Genomic DNA, 20,915 nt, shown 5'->3' with positions numbered 1-20,915 from the left:
GCATCGGTATCGGTGCCCATCCCACTGTGGCAGAGGGAAGAGAGGGAGGATATGCGGAGGAAGGCCCAGGAAGAGAGGGAGAGGGCCGCCCGGATAACCAAGCAGGGCCTGGACAACAACTTTTTTATAAACAGAGAGAAGTACTCTATGAAGAACTACCTGGCCAGCTGCAGTGGACCCAGCCGGATCTTACCAATATCGCCTGGAAGAAACTTGTAGCCATGTGTAGTAAATGAATGCCTTATTTGAAATAATAGTTGTGTGTCCTGTGTCAACCTACTGTGGTTTACAACAACAGGTGTACTGTAGAGATGGTTAACATCTTCTACATCCATGCATATCCATTCGAAAATGTTTTTTTCACTGTACAGTATGAATGTCTGTTTTGTTAACTTGCTATACAGGTAGGCAGTACACATTCTATGTGGTTCAAATGAAATGACAGTATCCCAATTGGGGGCAGTCAGTGCGCTTGGAAGTGTCTAGTATGAGAGCAATCCCTATCTTCCGCCATAGACTGTAGACACATCTCTTCAGGCTACACCTTAACTGTCCCCTTTGAAAGCTCACCATCCCCCTGTTCAGTTTCTCTACTGTATATAAAAAAAAAGAAAAAAGAAAAAGGAGCCACAAAACCCTTCTTCTAGCATTATGACTGGCCTCTGGCCCGAGCAGAGATTACTTTTCTTGCGATGACCGATGGATAGATGATTCACTTACTTAGACAAATATATTTGTTGTAAGCCGCTTTTGGATAAAGGCATCTGCTAAATACCAAAAATGTGAATGTAAATGAGAGGATCAGTTTCAAAACATTGCATCTCCAATAATGATCAGGAACTGAGATGAGGCCAAAGCTAACATCATTATTATTAATGGGGTTCAAAGTCCAGTCCAGGCAGGATGTGACTGCTAATGTCCATAATGGTCGCAGCACTGCAAATCAGCGAATTGAGTCCTGGTGGGGAATACTTAGAAAACAAAGTGCACAGTTCTGGATGAATCTTTTCAAAACCCTTCAAGACAATGGTCATTTCTCTGGAGATTTCTTGGATAAAAGTCTCATCCAGTTCTGCTTCCTCAACCTTGTGCAGGTACAGTAACACTATTACAGTCCAAGTCTGTCCCTAATATAAAGCATGCACACACACACACAGTTTATCAAGAAAAGCATATATTAGATTGCATCTGCCACTCTGTTTTCATAAAGTAAGGCGTTTTAGGAACTGGATAGATTCCACTTTTACACACATTCATATAAACAGACAAATATGTATTCTGTGTGTATGATAGCATACAATTGTACACAGTCAGCACTGATGTGCAGGTAGGTATTGAGCAACATCAGGTTTATTAAAAGGGGGGTGGGTTGGGTTGGATGATGGGCCTCTCTTATTATAACAATTATTAAATTAATTAAACTTGAGTGGAGACGGCAGGTTTTCGACACTATTCATGGCCTGTCCCACCCAGGGAGGAAGGCTTCTCAAAAACTGGTGGCAGCTAAGTTTGTCTGGCACGGGCTTAGACAGGACATTCAGAAGTGGGCAGATGCCTGTGTCATGTGCCAGCGTTCTAAGGTGCATCGACATACGAAGGCCCCTCTGGCACATTTTTCAGTGCCGGAAAGGAGGTTTGATCATGTCAATGTGGACCTGGTGGGGCCTTTGCCACCTTCTCATGGGTTCACCTACCTCCTCACAATGGTCGACAGAACCACACGGTGGCCGGAGGCCGTTCCACTATCATCTACCACGGCTGCTGAGGTGGCTCGGGCGTTCATTGGCACTTGGGTCGCCCGGTTCGGTGCTCCATCTGACGTCTCCTCTGACCGGGGGCCACAGTTCACCTCTGAGCTCTGGAGTGCAGTTGCCGGAGGCCTGGGGATGAAGCTTCACCGCACTACCGCATATCACCCACAGACCAACGGGTTGTGCGAGCGGTTTCATCGTTCTATGTGCCCGTCGCAGTTCCACACCTTGAGGGTCAATTAATTTGATAATCTGTCGTATGACATCTTGTTGGACCACGAATCCCATTCGAATGGCACGGAGATGCAGCCAACGATAGCCTTGCATTTGGCCACTTCGCGATAGTTCCTCCTGCACAAAGGCTATTACCTCATTTAAATCTGAGTGATTTGTCCTTCTGTAAAGACCCAGTTCACGACAACGCTTCAAAATACGAATACTTGTTATAATAAGGTGATTTTGTGCCAATAGACAAAGAATGTCCTTATTACTAAAGCCAATTCCAAAGTATAACTCGATAAGAGAATTCATGTCATCCGTTTTAACCAGTAGGAACATTCCATTCTGACTTTAATCTCAGAAATTCGGACTCTTTATCTCAGAAATTCTGACTTTTTTCTCAGAAATTCTGACTTTAAACTCAGAATATAACCCCCCCGCTTTCGGGGGAAAAAAAAACTTGTGTTGGTGGCCTTAATACTCTTCCGTAGATTCAACATAATGGATTCAATTTATTTTTATGATATCTTGCAGTCGGATTCTTATCATTGCCTACATTTCGAAATCTACGTTTTTACTCAATTTGAACATCGCATAACTTGAAGACTTATATATGTATAAGGGTGCCACAAGTGGGGTTTCCGGGATACGTTTTGATTAGAAATGATAACCACTGTGGAGAAGGCACAGTATTTTATTTTCCCCGTATTAAAAAAAGACAGTGACGAGAACAGCGAACTGACTCACTAATAATTTCACAACTAATTAAACTGTTCAACATCCACTTGAACTATGCGTAAAAGCGCAGCGCGCACGGGTGCGCCGGCCCACGGCAATGTCGCGCCAATGTAGGAGACACATCTGTATCACTCGCTGGGATAATCTGCTCCAGGGTTTTCCAGCAGGGTGGAGCTTTGGAAACGCTTCAAGTTTATTGAAATTCCGAGTTGATCTAATCCAATAATCACTTTGGTGATTCGAATAGAGTATCCTAGATAGAAGAGGCCTAGGACATCATTAACCTTCTCACACAATGAAGATTCTACTACTTTTTCTCGTAGTTTTCCTCCTTTTGGCAAACGTCCTCTGCCAAGAAATGTATTTGGACAATAACTGGGAAGAGAGTGTTAATAAGGTAAGCTACATTATTAATTGCATTGACAAACTAGGTTATTCTGCGTACTATGTGACGTCCTATTGAATGGGTGTATTGTTAAATGATTCTTAAAGATTAAAAAAATATATTAAAAAATCCAAATACTCTACTGTATTGTGATTATAAATCACGACATCAAAGTCAAATATTGGGTTACCCATGAAGATTTTTCCCCCTCTCAGAGACAACCGCCACAATCTAAGCCACTTCAAAACATCCTGAAAAGACTTATACGAAAACCTGCGCAACGGCAATTTGTTGGTCTTATGGGGAAGAAAGCCTCTGGTAAACCTTTACTGTTACTAAAACAAACGATGTCCAAATGCTTTATTTATAATTGAAAATAAGTGATGTGCTAGTACAACAATTGTCCAGAACGATTTATGAAAATATAACACTTATATTATTAAATGTATACTCCCTGGCTGATAATAAATAGAGAATATATTCGAATTATGCATCTATTGTCTCCTCTCGCAGCAAAAACACAGATAACACGGAAAAGTAAGTTGGGTACACGACATTTCCAGTATGCGCATTGAAACATATTGCTTTATATGAGACATCTCTTTACAATACTTTAAATGGGGCTGTTATGGGATATGATTAACCCCTTCAGATTTGGGAATCCCTGCACCAGGGGCGCACTCTGACAGGTCGCTCATTCAATGGAATATCGGTTTCTCTCTTCCCTCCTTTTTGGCCTTTCCAGGGCAGAGATTCGAGTCTTTTGTTGGACTGATGGGCAAAAGGAACTCAGCGGTACAAGGTAGACTCCCATCACTCGCTGTACAAATCGTCCTTGCAGTAACATCTTTTGCATCTTGCACTTTCTTTGTGATCTTGATAACGTTCGTCTCTTACAGGTTTCTTCTAACGGATCTCTGTACAACTTCAAATTGACAGAAACTTGGATGCATGAACAATGAACACATGTTCGCATGATTAGTGTTTTCAGTGTGGGCGTGAGGTAAATAAAGCAATCACTAATATATTTTAATAAGACATTATTATATTGTGGTAATGCCATCAGACAGTCATGTACTTGTAAAAACTGGGATTATGGAAAATGTAGTGCTGCTCTACTGTACTATACAATGTATGTCTCAGAATAGTGGAGTGAATACGCCATTGATGTACGCAATGCAAACAAAATATTAATGTTAAACCCTAACGCAAACTAAATGGATAACCTGTAGCATCTTAATTAAGTAGATGCCGCCCTCTAGTGGCAATATGGGGCAATAGAAACAAGACAAATGCCCATGATAGAAATTCAGATAGAAACCTCGAGAGATATTTATGCAGTACATTTCACAGCAAACAGAATAATGGATGTTCATCATAAACAAACTGTAGTATACACATGCACTGGCCTCTCTAAGTACAATTCATTGCACAAGTCGATATAATCACAGGTTTATTAAGTGACTTTGTACAATACAAATGAAAAATAAAATTAAAAATACAGATGGAGTACATAGCCAAAGCTAAATGTGGTGTTGACTTTCATTTCCCGCAAAATCTGATCTCATTTACATGATCTGAGTTACAGAAATATTCTTTATTTTATTTTATTTGTTGCTCCTTGTACACGACTACTGAATGTATTCGAAACAGTCAATCCTCATCAGAAACTGGTCAAGTTTCAGAAGATTTCTTTAACATACAAAAAAGTATTACTTGAGCTGGCTCGGTATATATAAAAATAAACTAACTGAAATATAACACTTATGAAGTTATAAATGGTGGTCCAAGGCTAGTGAAAACTGCTAAACACAGAATAAAAGCGTTACATTTTGACAAAAAAAAGAAAAGCCATTTGCCACTTAAAGAAAAAAGCCCACGGTGCATTTTAGCTCTTTTTTTTGTTGCAATTTCCCATTACTCCTGTTGACAAGGCGTGAGACCGACGACAGTTGTTTCATGTTAGGCTACACAGGGAAGTGTTCAGTACAAGTTTAACCTTTTTACACAATACTTTAAAAAAAGGATTCTGTTAATGCCTTTTCCTTTTCTGACTTTTTAACATCATGGCAGATCAGGTTAGATATATACTGTATCTTTATTTAGCCTGTAAACCAATAAAACCACCGAAAAATGATTGTACAACAGTTACATGTTTTTTTGCTCTGCAATAAAACTGTAGACATCAGTTGTTAAATAGACATCGCAACCTTGGGGGGAGATGGGTTGGGGTGGGGGGCGGTAGGGGCTAGGGGAGGACAGTATTCAGTTATAATATGGGTTTGGCCTGCCTTAGACAGTAGGTACGTTCTCATTTAAGTAAACCCATTCCTTGGATGAGTCCACAGGCAGCTCTCTGGCGGTAATCCTGACAGTACATGCAGACCATGGCAGAGCTGTACCAGAACTGTGGTGTTGGTCTTCAGTGCCACACACGGGTGTCCTGGCTGGCAACGTTGGCAAACAAGTACAACTTGGTGTTCTGCAGACTGTCTCTTAAAAGATCTTACCCTTCTTCTTGTTCTTCTCCAGGGTCCTGGTGAAGGAGACAGTGAAGAGTTCAGTTCACACAATAAGACTTGTTTTAGGCACTTTCATTTCAGCCCAGTTTAACCTTATTATTCACTGTGGTTCCTCACAAAATAAAGCACATTCTTAAACCAACTCAGCATAAAATAACACAAAAAACGTAAGACTACAATGTAAATCTAGCTTTGGAAAACCAAGAAACCAACATCTCTAAATACAGACAAATTGAGAAATAGAATAGGTTTTGCAGGTAAATTGATTAAGAAGACGCAATAAACATGATATTCTGACAACACAACACAAATGCACTTGTTAGTTGAATAGATGGTTATCAAACAGTGGCCATATTTGTAGTCCAGGGGGGTATTCCATCAATGTCGCTAAAGGAAAATCCAGGCTTATTTTTGATAAGTCTTGTGAGACATCAAAAATAAGCCTGGATTTTCACAAGTGAGAGTCTAGGTACCTGGAAGCGTCCAGTTTCTGTTGCTCCAGGCGTTGATTGGCCTCCCAGTTGGCCCTGTCGTCCTCGAACTGGCGTCTCTTCTCCTCCAGCTCCTTGTGCTGGGCCTCCAGGTTCTTCTTCATCTGCTCATGACGCCGCTGAAGCTGCTCACCAACATCAGAGAGAGACAGAGAGAGAGAGAGACAGAGAGAGACAGACAGACAGAGAGACAGACAGAGACAGAGACAGAGAGAGTGTGTGTCATGCATGTCGTTATGTAACATTCACACCACACACACAGGAACTAGTCTACAACACATCCTAACCCCTAACCCTCCCCCCACCACACACACACACACACACACAATCTCCATGTCTAGTTATATTATCTCTCTCACTCACTCAGTACATTACAATCTCCATGTCTAGTTATATTATCTCTCTCTCTCTCTCTCTCTCTCTCTCTCTCTCTCTCTCAGTACATCACAATCTCCATGTCTAGTTATATTATCTCTCTCTCTCTCTCTCTCAGTACATCACAATCTCCATGTCTAGTTATATTATCTCTCTCTCTCTCTCTCTCTTTCTCTCAGTACATCACAATCTCCATGTCTAGTTATATTATCTCTCTCTCTCTCAGTACATCACAATCTCCATGTCTAGTTTCTTTTTTTCTCTCTCTCTCTCTCTCTCTCTCTCTCTCTCTCTCTCTCTCTCTCTCTCTCTCTCTCTCTCTCTCTCTCTCTCTCTCTCTCTCTCTCTCTCTCTCTCTCTCTCTCTCTCTCTCTCTCTCTCTCTCTCTCTCTCTCTCTCTCTCTCTCTCTCTCTCTCTCTCTCTCTCTCTCTCTCTCTCTCTCTCTCTCACAATATACATGCAGTGTTTCCTCCAGGATTTTTCACATTAGTGGCGGAGTGTACCTTTTTCGCAATTTTTTTCGTGTGCATGCGCATGAAACACGCACTGGCGCTCAATACAAAGACGTAATTTCACCGAAAACTAGAGGGTGGCAACATAAAAATACAAAAATGTGCCCTGTTTACCCGTACCTCCGCCGTTCTGTTCGTGGTGATTTGAGAGGCAATAGATTATTTTTGCCCCGCGCATATTGCCCTGTAATTAGACCACGCGACCACAGCTCCGTTGTGTGTCTTATTGTCCAAATGTTCCCTGAATTTTAGCTGCATGTTTTTCCAGCATGTAAATCCGTTGTCAATAAAAATTCGACTCCCCTTCTTTCCCCCTGCCAATACTGTGTCGTTTGTGACATTTACCAACGTTTATGCTATCAATAGTTCGAAGCTAGCGTTAGATGCGAGGCTGCTCTGGAACATTATTTGTTTCACAAAATAGCCTGATTTAGTTGACCATGAACATCAGAGACTAGACTACATTACGAATGTTCATTTAAAATACTCTATTGTGAGCACTGGTATAAGAACATGAACCAGAGAACAGCAGTAAATGCAAGAACCCAAGGTCGTCGCTGATGATGTTGCATTTTCGATTAGGATACGTTTACGGGATTAAAGGGACGGGCGACGGGCGAAGGGAGAGGGAAGGGATTTCTCCGCTAAATTCGGACCAATCAGGGAAGGGATTTTTCCGCTAAATTCGGACCAATCACAAAACTGTTTTGCAAGCGCGTCGCCGACTAGGTTAATTGCAACATTGTAACATATTGTAACTTACTACATCCTAAATCGGAACGAAATGTACCGGTAGGTCTGAAAGCGGCCTAAACTAGCTTCAATCTGATTTTTTTCTGTTCTCCGGTCATAAAGTGGACTGAATCAATTAGTGGCGGAGAAAATGTATTCGTGGCGGCCCGCCACGAATAAATGCATATAGAGGAAACACTGACATGTCTAGTTATATTATCTCTCTCTCTCAGTACATCACAATCTCCATGTCTAGTTATATTATCTCTCTCTCTCACTCTCAGTACATCACAATGTACATGTCTAGTTATATTATCTCTCTCTCTCTCAGTATATCACAATTCTCCCACCCTCAAACCACTTCACAGGGTCCCGTCTCCCTCAGAATTGAATTTAAGGTCTCCCTCCTCACCCACCAGTGCATTCACGGAACTGCCCCTCCCTACCTTAAATAACTCCTCAGCAGCCCTCAGAACCCTCCGTTCTAGTGCCTTCAACCTCCTCAAGACCCCAGGACCAAGCTCCGCACCATGGGGGATCGGGCTTTCTGCTCGGCTGCTCCCTGGCTGTGGAATGCTCTCCCTGACAGTCTGTGGATCCTTTTAAACGAGGCCTTAAAATCTACCTTTTTAATAGAGCCGTTTATTAGCCTTTTTTTAATTGAAAATGTTTATCGTTTTAATTTGTTCATCTTTCTTCTTGTTTTTAATCTGGAGCACTTTGAGATTTCTTTATGTTAAGTGCATTACAAATAAAATGTATTATTATTATTATTATTACAATTCACGCCCGTTAAAAAGTTAAACTACACATGGTATCCACATGGTTTGAGAGAGACAGATATCACAGCTTTTGCAGCAGTCTAGACAGTGCAGTCGGCCATATTGTGACATTACGCTACCTCAGCCTCGGAGTCCTTCAGCTTCTGGATCTTCTCCTTGACTTTCATCTCGAACACCTGCTCCATCTCCATCTCCATCTTCTTCATCTTAGCCACGTGTTCTCTCCTCTCCTCCTCCATCTGGGCCAGGGGACTTCTGCAAGGGGCGGGGGGGGATAAGGACACATACACACAGTCAGACTTGTCCTACAGTGCACCACTGCCGACCCCTCCCTCACCAACACAGTGGAACAGTCCGCACAGTAATGCCACCAATACTCTTCAGGGAATTGGAACGTGTAGGGGTGTATATAAACTGTATACAGGGTGGGAGGAAGCACATAGGAATGGAAGGACCCAACAACGCTCTGATACAAGTGTGGACAAAGAGAGGAGGGGTTGGAACCCAACCCGTTCTGGGGCTAGAAACCAAAAGCTTAGCTGTTAGCATTTATAGAACACTAAGTGAGGGCAGTGCTTTGAGGACGTTAGCATAGCTGAATGTTAGTAGCCTCAATTGTAAGCGCGGTGTTAGCATGTCGGTTAAGCGATGGCAGATCGAGAAACTCACGATATCAGTGAGACTACGCCACCAATTGAACAGCCAATCCAATCCAATCAATGAAATAACTATGACTGCAAGTATTCATTGTGGGAGAAAAATGATTATATGATATGATATGCAGGTTATTATGAAGTAGATACAGAGGTGCATCTCTGAAGTGTCTCTTGAAACCTGATCTGGAATAAAGGGAGTGAAACAGGGGGAGAACAAACACCCACAACACTGGGAGAAGGAGGACACCAGGGCAGAGCAGGACAAAGGGGAGTGAGAGGGAAACGGAACATCACAGGAGGTTCTGGAAAAAAACATAAAATGACCACTTACATGCCTTCAACTGTGTCATTTCTAAAAAAACAGAAACACACACACACTTAGCATGCTGTGATGACATCATGCACTACAACGGAAAAAAAAAATACTTCACAGACCAGTCTACAGAATCACAAAACAAAACAAAAACTAAACCAGTACTAACTAACTCTAACCGTGTGTGTGTCGGTGTGTTTGTCTGTTTGCGTGCTTGCTTGAAAGTGTATAGGCCTTAAATTAGTAGCATGTGTTGGGTGCACAGCTGTGCGTTAGGAATAGCAGTGTGTGAGGGTGTGTGTCAGTAGAGCTACGACGCAGCTAAGCGTGGATTTTGAGTGACAGTGTGAGAGCAGCAATGTGGAATCCATTATCTTCACTTAGAACAGACCTAGTGATGGTACACCACTACACCATAACATCCATTACAATGACATGCATTACTAGTCACAACAATAACAAAACAAAAATATATACAGTGCCCTCCACAATTATTGGTAAAGATGAGTAAAAAGGGTAGTATAAAAAAAGTTAACCTTTGGGTGAATTAGATTAATGTCACACAGAAAAAAATTAGAACCGTCCCACCTTTAAAAAAAATGTCCTCAAGAAATAATTATTTCTAACAAAACCATGTGCCACAATTATTGGCACCTCTGCATTTAATACTTAGTACAACCTCCTTTTGCCAATAAAACAGCACTGAGTCTTCTCCTGTATCTAATAAGGTTGGAGAATACAGAGCAATGAATCTGAGATCATCTCTTCAGATCATCCAGGGGCCTCGGTCCTCTCTTGTGCACTCTCCTCTTCAGCCCAGTCCACAGGTTTTCAATGCGGTTTAGGTCAGGGGACTGAGATGGCCATGGCAGAAGCTTGATTTTGTGTTCAGTGAACAATTTTTGTGTTGATTTGGACGCATGCTTTGGATAATTGTCCTGCTGGAAGATCCAATGACCCAGTTTTAGTTTCCTGGCAGAGGCAGCAGCCAGATTCCGAAATTTCCTGGTATTTCATGGAGTTCATGATTCCATGTACCCTAGCAACGTTCCCAGGGCCTTTGAAGGAAAAACAGCCCCACAACATCACAGAACCTCCACCATACTTAACAGCGGGGATCAGGTTCTTTTCGGTATAGCCATCCTTCTTTTTACGCCAAACCCACCTTGAGCGTTTGTTGCCAAGAAGCTAAATCTGACAACAGAACACGGTTCCAGTAATAGTTCCAGAGCGTTTAGCATACTCCAGGCACTTAGGTTTGACAGGAAAGGCTTTTTTCTGCCATGCCTTCCAAATAATTTGTTGGCATGGAGGTGGCGTCTAATGGTAGTTTTGGAGACGTGGTGACCCCAAGATGCTACTCTCCTCTGTAATTCTCCAACAGTGATCCCTGGGGATTTTTTGCGTTATCTATGCCCATATCTACCGTTAGGGCAAAATATACTCGGGTCCTCTTCCAGGCAAGTCTGTAATAGTTCCAGTTGCTTTGAACTTTTTAAGTATTGCCCTAACGGTAGATACGGGCATTTCCAGGTGAGAAGCAATTTTTTTTAATAGCCATTCCCTGACTTATGAAGCTCAACACACTTTTCCTTCATTTGATTTGTGTGTTCTCTTACCTTTCCCATGTTGATGTATGAATAAGAGAATACAAGCCTCTGTGTCACCTCATATTTATACCCCAGTGTAACAGGAAGTCATGGATTACTGCTTGAAAGTTACTAAACACTCTGATCAACTTAATATAAATATAAATGGGAAACATGCTTTTCAGTTGCATTTTGTTAATAAGAATTTGTAGGGGTGCCAATAATTGTTAATATTGGCATAATAGCAGTTATTATTTCTTGACAACAAACTTTTCTTCAGAAAAATGTCTACTTCTTTTCAGTGTGACATTAAACTAATTCACCAAAAGGTGAATTGTTTTATAACCCTTTTCACTCATCTTTACCTGGCCAATAATTGTGGAGGGCACTGTATAATATAAAAAACAAATGACAGTTTGCACAGCTGGACTCACTTGGTTGACATTTGACCTTTGGCCCGGTTGTTGTCCACTCCGTTGTAGGTGACGGCGGCCAGCTTCCTGCTGCGGTAGTTCTCATAGTGGACGTTGTTGGTCACATCCTTCAAGTCTTGCATGTGGGTTCTGGTGACACGCCACACCACCACATGTCAGACACAACCCCACAGACTGTCCCAAAGCCTGAGACTACAGTCACTGCTAAGATCACTAGATTAAACACTTCACCGATTTTCAATACAAATCTGTAAACGTAACTTAACAACAAAACACTGTGTGTCTACCTGATGAGCATGTCTCGTAGGATGGTGAAATCACAATGGTCTCCATTTTCAACTGCAAGGAACACAAAACATATTTAGATATTTCTAGTCTTAAATGAAGGGATCATTAATAAAGGTAAATGTTTATGCATTCATCAGATCATAAGGAATAGGATCGTGATGGTAATCGTATAACCGTAACCAAATGGTGGTTATTGGTCTCGGTCATGAAAAATAATGAACGTGCCATTGTAAAGGTTTGTATTTGGGTAGAAGATAATCTACAAGGCTAATACAAGGCTATTTATTCAGCATGTGTGTTTTACCCCCCAAAAAACTACTTTCCCCATAACTCCCTGGACATTTAAAGATATACAGAACTACATGGTACATCATTGGTTTGACCCCCACCACCCTATTCAAACCCATTCTCATTCTGTACCTTCTGCCACTCCCCAGGGGTACTGTCTTCCTCTGATTCTCTTCCCGTTCACCTCAATGATGGTGTTGCTCCCTACCACAGCCAGGGGCAAACGGTCCTGAAACAAAATTCATAACACAGGATTATGATGCGTGTGTGTGTGTGCGTGTGTGTGTGTGTGTGTGTTAGGGCTGGGGCGACTCGTTGATGTAATTGGTTATGGAAATATGTTCATTTGCATAACATGCATCGGCACGTCGCAAAGAAATAAGATGGCTGCGCCCGGTCAAAGCATGGAGTCACCATCACCTAAACTATAGTGTGGGAGTATTTTTAGACAGAGACCCAACAATGTGGTGCTCTGTAAACTCTGCAAATTGGAAATGGATTATCACAGCAGTACGACTGCTATGCACCGCTAACACCTGAAGCGAAAGCATCCTGGAGCGCTTTGTCAAGACGACAGCAAGACATCACCTAAGTCCTGTTTACTTTTTGTCCCCACCCACCAAGCATGATAGATTAGGATTATTATTAACACGCGTAATGTGTTTCTGTTAGTAATAGTCAATTAAAATAGATTTTCTAAATGTTTCTTCATCACCCCCATATTAAAAGTAAGGTGACACCATGTGTCATCTAATGTAATGTTGTCACAAGCTGTCAGTCTGTCGTGTGTCTAGTCTGTCAGTCTGTCGTGTGTCTGGTCTGTCAGTCTGTCGTGTGTCTAGTCTGTCAGTCTGTCGTGTGTCTGGTCTGTCAGTCTGTCGTGTGTCTAGTCTGTCTGTCAGTCTGTCGTGTGTCTAGTCAGTCTGTCAGTCTGTCGTGTGTCTGGTCTGTCAGTCTGTCGTGTGTCTGGTCGTTCTCTACCTTGATCTTCTTCACCAGCTTGTTCTCCTCCGCGTCATCCGTCTCTGGGAACTCGTAGATTTTGATCTTGTGCTCCAGAATTTCCCGCATGATCTAAGGAGGGTGGTGTGGGAGGGGAGGGGGGAGGGTTGGAGATATTTCTAGTAGGAACCCAACATGACAGTCCAGTGTCCAGTCCCTTTGATTACAAACTACATTGCTTAAAATGTACTTCCTGATCATGCAGGATCAATTTTAATCCAACACAACTTTATTAAATCCCTTCAAGGGCATCTTGACAAAAGTATCAGCATAAAAGAGAACACCATGCATTGTATACCATCACTGGGTGTCCTAGGGCCTATCTGCACCGTGGGCTCTTTTGGGGAAGGATTAGTCCCTGAGAGCCTATATTAAGATCTGGCCCACTGACCTGCTTCTTAAACTGTTGGCACTCCTCCGGGGTGAGCGTGTCGGCTTTGGCGATCAGGGGAATGACGTTCACCTTCTCATGCAACCGTTTCATGAACTCGATATCCAAAGGCTTCAATCTGGGGGGGGGAAACAGGGTTTAGGACAGGTGAAGGGTTTAGGGGGTGTCGGTCGTGATGCTATAAGGCTGTTATTAAAATATTTAAATCTAAGCTAAAAACCTTCATGTTTTGCACCAGTTATGATTAAACACAAACACTTCTATCAATGTCTTTTTTCCATTAACTATTGTCTTATTACATGTTTTAGCTATTTACTTCTTATATTTATTTTTATTCATTGTAATCTTTATTTTCTTACTATGCTCCTCTTGCTGTATTTTTTAAAATAACGTATGTAAAGCACTTTGAATTGCCCCTGTTGTATGAAATGTGCTATACAAATAAACTTGCCTATTATTGACACATAATCGGACACTTAGTGTTGAAGGAGAGAGAGACTCCTCCTTCTCAAAAGTCATTGAGTTTGACACCAAAACATGATGACTATCATCAAATAGATGAATTCAGATTGTTTGTATCACACCCATCCAATATAAACTAATAGGCTAAGCAACATAATGAAAAAGTCTAAAATAAGTTATATAATAACCAGGATACTGGTTTGGGGGGGGGGTGGGGGGGGGTTGGTCAATTTCAATGATGTAAGTAATAGAGAACATGTTTGTTCAGTCTCCATTCATTAACAGTGGCATTGTTGTAGACACTCGAGTGTGAGGGGGCTGTCAGCTGGCACTGGGAGGGGGCTGTCAGCTGGTGCTGGGAGGGGGCTGTCAGCTGGTGCTCTGAGGAGAGGCTGTCAGATGGCACTGGGTGGGAGGAGAGGCTGTGCCAGAGCCCAGCATACGCTGCTCATCCTCGGCCGTGAGTACTGCGCCCTTCTGGAGACAGAGGGCAGGCTTGTACACAGACAATGTCTCACAGAGAATGGAGAGACAAGAGAGGGTAAGAGAGTGTGGAGGACGGACACAGACACACACACACACACACACACACACACACACACACACACACTCTCTGACAAGGAGCCAAGCACTACGACAATGAGTGAGTGAGTGGGCCTTATTGTGTTCTCTGCGAGGCTGGGGAGGACCGACGGTGACATGAACACGGTACGCTGGTACAGTAAGAGATACAGCTGAAGTGCAAACACAAAAACATATGGGGCCGGTCTCACAGACAAAGCCTAGTCTTGGGACTAAAAAAATAATAAAATCACATTGAATGTAAAATCTCCATTGAAGATGCTTTTTAGTCTAGGACTACGCTTAAGCCTCGTCTGTGAAACCAGCCTGTTCATTCTCAATTCTTCTCATTTATTGTGAACTATAGGGAGGGAATGAGTGTTTATTCTGGCATTTTGGCTACATCTTCCTCCTCTTTCCCCCCCTACTGTACCCACCCCCCCACCCACACACCTTCCCTCGTCCCCTCCCAGACTCACCCATGGCCTGAGGGGGCGATGAAGTACAGGCAACACTGCACTCTGCTGTCGGGCATCAGCCGTCTGTTCACGCGTGACTCTGAGTTGAGGTAATCCTCGAACTTGCTGTCTATGTGGTCGATGACCGGCTGCCAGCTGCATGGTACAGACAGTCGCAGGGAGGAAACAGGAAACATGTACTTGTTGAACCAAAATGGGACACACGGTATGTTGCAGAACAGTACCCACAAGCTGTGAGCCAAAATGGCTGCCTTTTGTTAGGTGATAAGAAATACTGGTTGTTGTAGTGTCTCAAAATGTCAGCCCGGGGGCCGGATGCGGCCTGTGACCTGCATTCTTGTGGTCCCCAGACTAATGCTGACTTCATATTGAAATCAGGCACCTGATAGGATGTTCTCCTGGACCTACTCTAGTGCAAGAAGAATGTTGGCAATTTCAAGAAAACACCCAGAGAAAAGCATGCAGAAACATGCAGAGCAATATGCTTTTTTTTTTTCCTAGAAGGAAAATGTTAGAGGATGGCAAAACCGATGTCGGTCAGTAGGCAGATTGAGATCCTTGTTGTAGTGTGTTGTGGGCCAAAATGGAGGAATGGACCCATCGCTAAGCCACGCCCCAAAATAGAAATCGTCCAATCATATCACAGCAAAAGTCACGACAGGCAGAAAACTCAGACAAACAACTTGCTAATATCTGATGGTGAAAAGCTTCTGGACTAAATATTCTTGTCATCTTTAGAAAACAGAAGTGGTAAATCAGAAGTCATTGAATGTCATTCAGTAATGGTCGGTCAGTCAGACACTGTCAGTGAAGCGGTGTTTGTTTGTCTGAGTTTTCAAAGGGGGCGTGGCTTAGCGATAGGTCCATTGGGATTCTCAGGCTCACCAGTTGCTGTTGTCCACAGCATCACCAAATCCTGGGGTGTCGACTATCGTGAGCAGGAGCTGGACACCGCCTTCCTTTACTAACACTTTGGATTGCTCCACCTGCGGAACGACAGTGCTTATTATAAATGTTTCGAAAAGTAATATTGTCCACATCCTGTGTTCATGATACTTAGTTAAATTACTGTTTTAAATTACAATAATAATAAAATTACATAATAATAATAAAAATAACAAGCACTAACTCGTCCTGAAAGTATAAAGATTTGGTATTTAAAAATCTGTTCGAGGTCCCAAGGCTTTGAGAAAATGTTCCATACTCTTTTTGCATGGCTACACTGTAGCAGGCAATCACAATGAAGGGAAGGCGGAGCAGCGAAACAAAATCATAGTTAGACACAACCTGCCACCAATCAGTGCACTCTCCTGACCTTGTCTGCACACACTGTGCAGTGTATGTATGCAATGTATATGCCATTTAGCTGACACTTTTAACCAAAGCGACTTACATTGCAGTGAGCGCATACATTTTTCAGTATATATATATATATATATATATATATATAAAAATAATAGTATATATAATAATCTACCAACTGAGCCACAGAGGACCATATATGTGAAGTTAGATAGATCGATCCCTGAGGGGAAATATAGGCGTGAGAGCAGCTCAGACCTCAAAACAGCAACAAAATAAAGAGACAATTGAATAAAAGGGTCAAATAAAGTGTGTGTACATGTGTGTATCACACATTGAAGCCTGTGACGCTCACTTCAGCTGCAAGTACCAGCATGCAGCCCGACGCTGTGCTATTACCTAACTATGCTGAGGAACCAGAAGAACTGATGAACATCTGTGTGGAGATTGTGTTGTGTTGTATTTGGAGCCAAACAGAGTACAGCCCTCAAACAGCACGTTTCAGGACCATGACATATGCCGCATAACGGTAAAAGATACAGTCAGTTATGAAATGGGGTTCTATTACCAGCTTATCAACAGCAAGTTTCAGCACCATGGCATATTAATGACAATAAAGACCATTCATTCATTCATTCATATGCCGCGTAACGGTAAAAGATACAGAGTACAGAGTTATGAAATGGGGTTCTATTGCCAGCTTATCACTGAGGCAATCTTCTGGGAGAGACGACTGAGGCAACAATGAGGCAATTCTCCATTATGAGAGAAACATTCAGCGCCACGAAGATTACGAACAGCAGGTCCAATGTTTCTCCATACCTGTACAGTCTTTTTGATTCTGTGTGATGGTCCAGGGTATTCTGAAGAATACAGGTCTGTTAGGAACAGAGAGTTGATCAACGTGGACTTGCCCAATCCCGATTCACCTACAACAACAACAAAAAAGAGGGAAACCACCCCCCCAAAACAAATGGTTATGGTTATGCATTTAATGACATTGTTGGCTATACAGGTCATTTCAAATGCAGTAATGTAAACAGTAGGCCTCTACACAATATGAAACCTACACATGGAATACAATAAACAGATATACACAGAAAAGTGTAAGCATGTCCATCCTTTTTGCGACACCCAGTCATGCAGTGCATATGGCTACCCAATCAGCATCCAACACCACTGTGGGTGAAGAATCCAATCAAATCCATCCATTAAATAAAGGTCATGACTTTAACTGGAGAACATTGACATTTGTCCAGGGCATTGAGCCATCTGAACAACAGTATTGAGGCTAAGACAAAAGCTCTTGAGTCTGAAAATGGCCAGAGAATGGCTCTGTTATGATGCTAGCTGTGTGGTCCCATTTCTCCAGTATGGTCGGCCATTGTGTGCCTGGTTTCCATGCTCGTGGTGAATGGAGTCATTAGGGCAATGGAAATGACCACTGGCTCAATCTTTAACGAGGGGCCATTTAGACGCGTAGTCAAGGGCTACTGTATATGGGTGAGTGAGTCCACTTGATTGAATACATGTCCATGTGCAAAACATCCGCCTGAATAAGGGTGACTTGTTGATGTGTTTTTAAGTAGCTAGCACGATAGTGTTTTCCATGTTATTTTGTTTCGTTTCTTCAACAGAAAGGGTTGGCGCTGCGTTGAAGCGTTCAGCGAGGAATAGTGTGACGTGCCAGTCACCGCTGATAATGTCCGTACTCTTTCTCACACTAGACCAGCGAGTGACGCAACACAGCAGGGACATGTGGGTCTCACAGCTCCTCGGAAGCTAGTATAGTATACTGCTGAGCTGGGGCAGACTAAATATAGAAGAAACATTGGCACACAAAATCAAATATACACACAATCACCAGCAAAAAGCACCACCACACCGCCCCCCCCACCCCCATTTTGTTGAAGACGCAACAATCCAGTACATGGTAGCCTAAACTGTGTCTAGTGTGTGTTTAGATTCACCCAAATGGCTGATTCAGCTGGGGGACGGCATTTTTGGGACTCAGCAGACAATGTGGGCAACAACCAACACATTGCCTTTAAAGGAAATTGTACCCAGCTGGAGAAATCATGGTGCCTTGTTAACCAAGAGTCCGTGCGAGTGACTGCCTGGAGAAATGTTTACATAGAATGAGGAGTGTTTCTTGAATTCATCTATGGTAACCCCATGACCGGCAGTACAAGAGACTGCTGTTCAGATGAAATGCAAGACGCGCTATTCTTAGCGGTGAGGGACAAAGTCTGCTCCATCGACTACAGGAAATGGTTTTGACCCGAAGAAACATTTTCCCTCAAAACAGTGGCTGATTAGCAAACGAGGGTCTTGGCTGAATTTCAACTACCACATGCGAGTACTTCAAAAGAACTGTTGTATTCTCGATAATAGAGCACAGTTTTGAATAATCCAATCTAAACGTTTCTGTTTGAAGAACAGACTATGGGGGAGGAATCAAGAGGGGAAGTCGAAGAAATAAGTTGTCTTCAATCCCCTGGCTCAGTGGTTACAACCACAGACACATACACACATCAATGTTGTCTCACACACACGCCGTAACACACAACTTGCTGCCAAGTATCTAACTATAAAAAACCTAAACACATTCAAACCAAGTAAGGCTACAAATTGAACCATGATCTAGTGTTCTTACCCACGACCATCAGCGTAAATTCAAAGCCCCTCTTGACAGACTTCCTGTACACTTGGTTGGGAAGGCTAGCAAAGCCCACATATCCCTCTAGATTCTTTTGTTGCTGAAAAGTAAAATAAGAGAAACATGGTTACCATCAACATAGCTTTAGCAATAAAGAATGATTACAAGGCTAATGGACCTGTAACGTTTTACTTTTCATTATTGAGTACATTAAAATATTTGATGGAAGTCAATACATCTAAATTGACTAAATCAATACTTACCACAGCTGTTGGGGGGGGGTAAACGTGATGCAGTCCACAGAGAAGGAAAGAGCAGCCATTTCACAGGGAGAGATCACAAAAAAAGAGAAGAATTAATATCAGCCATTAGAATAACATAGAATTCTGTTTTCAGAATACATTTCACAACCAAGAAAGCCTGGGGCCAATGATGCATGCTTAGGCTAGCATAACAGCACTGAGTTGGATAATATTATCCACTCCAGTAGCTCCTTTAATGTCAGTGGCACCATTTATACTGTTGTTGGCTAAGCCTTAGGCTAAAGGATTCCAATCTCTCTGTTGCTACCTCTCTTTGCCTTGGACATTGGTCCAAATGTCTTCAAGTGATAGGCCCTGTGTCTGTCCTGTATAATAGGTCACAATGTGCTGAAGGACAAATGGTCCTGTTAATTGACACTAATCTATACTTGCTCTGTTACAAGAAAAACCTAGAAAATGCTGCAGATTCAAATGCAGTATGTGAGATAATGCCAAATGATGTTTCGGTTTCAGTGAATGAGTCAACTGAAGGAAGTGGTGACAGGTGTAGTGTAGGCCTACATTTGACTCATGCAGTCCTGGGTGTACATTGGTGTCATGTACTTTAGTAGCTAGTATTAACACAATACGTAGTACTTCAAATCAGTCCGACTTTCATTAAGTCCCATTCCGAATTAATTTGAAGAGACAGGAATATTTGATGACACTGGTCGTTATCTTCAAGATTCAAGATTCAAGATTGCTTTATTGTCTGTCACAGAAATTCTCCTTTGACAGGCTTTGTGCAGTTCATGAATACGTTATCCACATTAAAAACACACACAGGTCACATACATACAATAAAAACAGACAGATATAACAGTGTTTATAAAATGTAGTGCCTATTTAAAAAGTCTAGTCATTTAAAAATAATAGTAAGAGAAACAGTATTATGATTTAAAAAGCTAAAATTTTGTGGTTTAAAAGAAAAACTTGTGGGCTAAGGTGGTAGTAGTAGGCTAAAGCGTAACAATCTAAAGCTGCAGTTTATCATTCAATTGTCCACTTCTCAGAATATGATGCTATCCTGCTTCCCTTTGCACTCTAGTGTGTGTCTCACACTCTCTCTCTCTCTCTCTCACACACACACACACACACACACACACACACACACACACACACACACACACACACACACTCAGCCTCACTTTGCCTGGACCGCTATCATAAAAGCTAACCGTTTCTAACTGAAACGCTTGAGAGTAAAACAGTTACCACTTACTAACGATCGACATACTGTGTAGCTAGACGATAAGCGAACGTTAGCCTAACTGGCTAGTTAGCGTTTACGTCTCATTTAATTTATCGTTGCCGAACTTAATGTAGCCTAGTGAACGTTAGCTAGCACGTCACGTACGTTAACGTATTCTATAGACTAAAACGCAGTTAGTTGTCTGTGTATAATTAACTTCATCGTTAGTTAGCTAAAGTGGGTGTGAGTAATGATCTTATTATTAGCCGGATATCCACAGGAGAAGGGAGGATAGCCACCTAAGCTAACGTGACACAGGAAATGCTTAGCGACGCTAGCATCTGGGCGTTGGTTACAGACCGCTAGCTTAGCTTAGATAGCAACACGGACAACAGTTACTTTGTTAAACAGACTCTTTGATTGATTGAAACACCGATAAAAAAAATAATGTATCAACGCTCAAATGTTTCCCAGACATTTCGTTAGAGA

General features: G+C 42.2%; 1 protein-coding gene across 2 annotated transcripts; it reads right to left on the bottom strand.

Moving 5' to 3' along the window:
* Window positions 1–4,533: 4,533 nt before the first annotated feature.
* septin7b (septin 7b) lies at window positions 4,534–19,027 on the bottom strand. 2 transcript variants are annotated; one of them, XM_080541325.1, is made up of 13 exons: window positions 18,930–19,027; window positions 17,096–17,202; window positions 15,857–15,957; window positions 14,972–15,106; window positions 13,470–13,587; window positions 13,058–13,150; window positions 12,209–12,305; window positions 11,788–11,839; window positions 11,501–11,629; window positions 9,496–9,516; window positions 8,628–8,763; window positions 6,089–6,231; window positions 4,534–5,629 (listed from the first exon to the last, which is right to left on the bottom strand). In XM_080541325.1, exons 1-13 carry the CDS (start codon window positions 18,937–18,939, stop codon window positions 5,590–5,592), a joined length of 1,182 nt encoding a protein of 393 aa, XP_080397451.1. In that variant the 5' UTR covers window positions 18,940–19,027; the 3' UTR covers window positions 4,534–5,589. The 2 variants fall into 2 exon arrangements, with proteins under 2 accessions (XP_080397451.1, XP_080397452.1); XM_080541326.1 differs by lacking the exon at window positions 9,496–9,516.
* Window positions 19,028–20,915: the final 1,888 nt, after the last annotated feature.

Source organism: Nansenia antarctica (assembly GCF_963989245.1).
Source record: "Nansenia antarctica genome assembly, chromosome: 10".
Classification (NCBI taxonomy): Eukaryota; Metazoa; Chordata; class Actinopteri; order Argentiniformes; family Microstomatidae; genus Nansenia; species Nansenia antarctica.
The sequence above is the reverse complement of the archived record's forward strand: the minus strand, read 5'-3'. Positions and strand labels throughout refer to the sequence as shown.

Coding starts and splice junctions, on each gene's coding strand:
- septin7b (XM_080541325.1), bottom strand. Junction 13,588..14,971: donor ATCGCCCCCTCAGGCCATGG/GTGAGTCTGGGA, acceptor TCCCCCCCCCAG/ATTGAAGCCTTTGGATATCG. Junction 12,306..13,057: donor AGCTGGTGAAGAAGATCAAG/GTAGAGAACGAC, acceptor ATTTTGTTTCAG/GACCGTTTGCCCCTGGCTGT.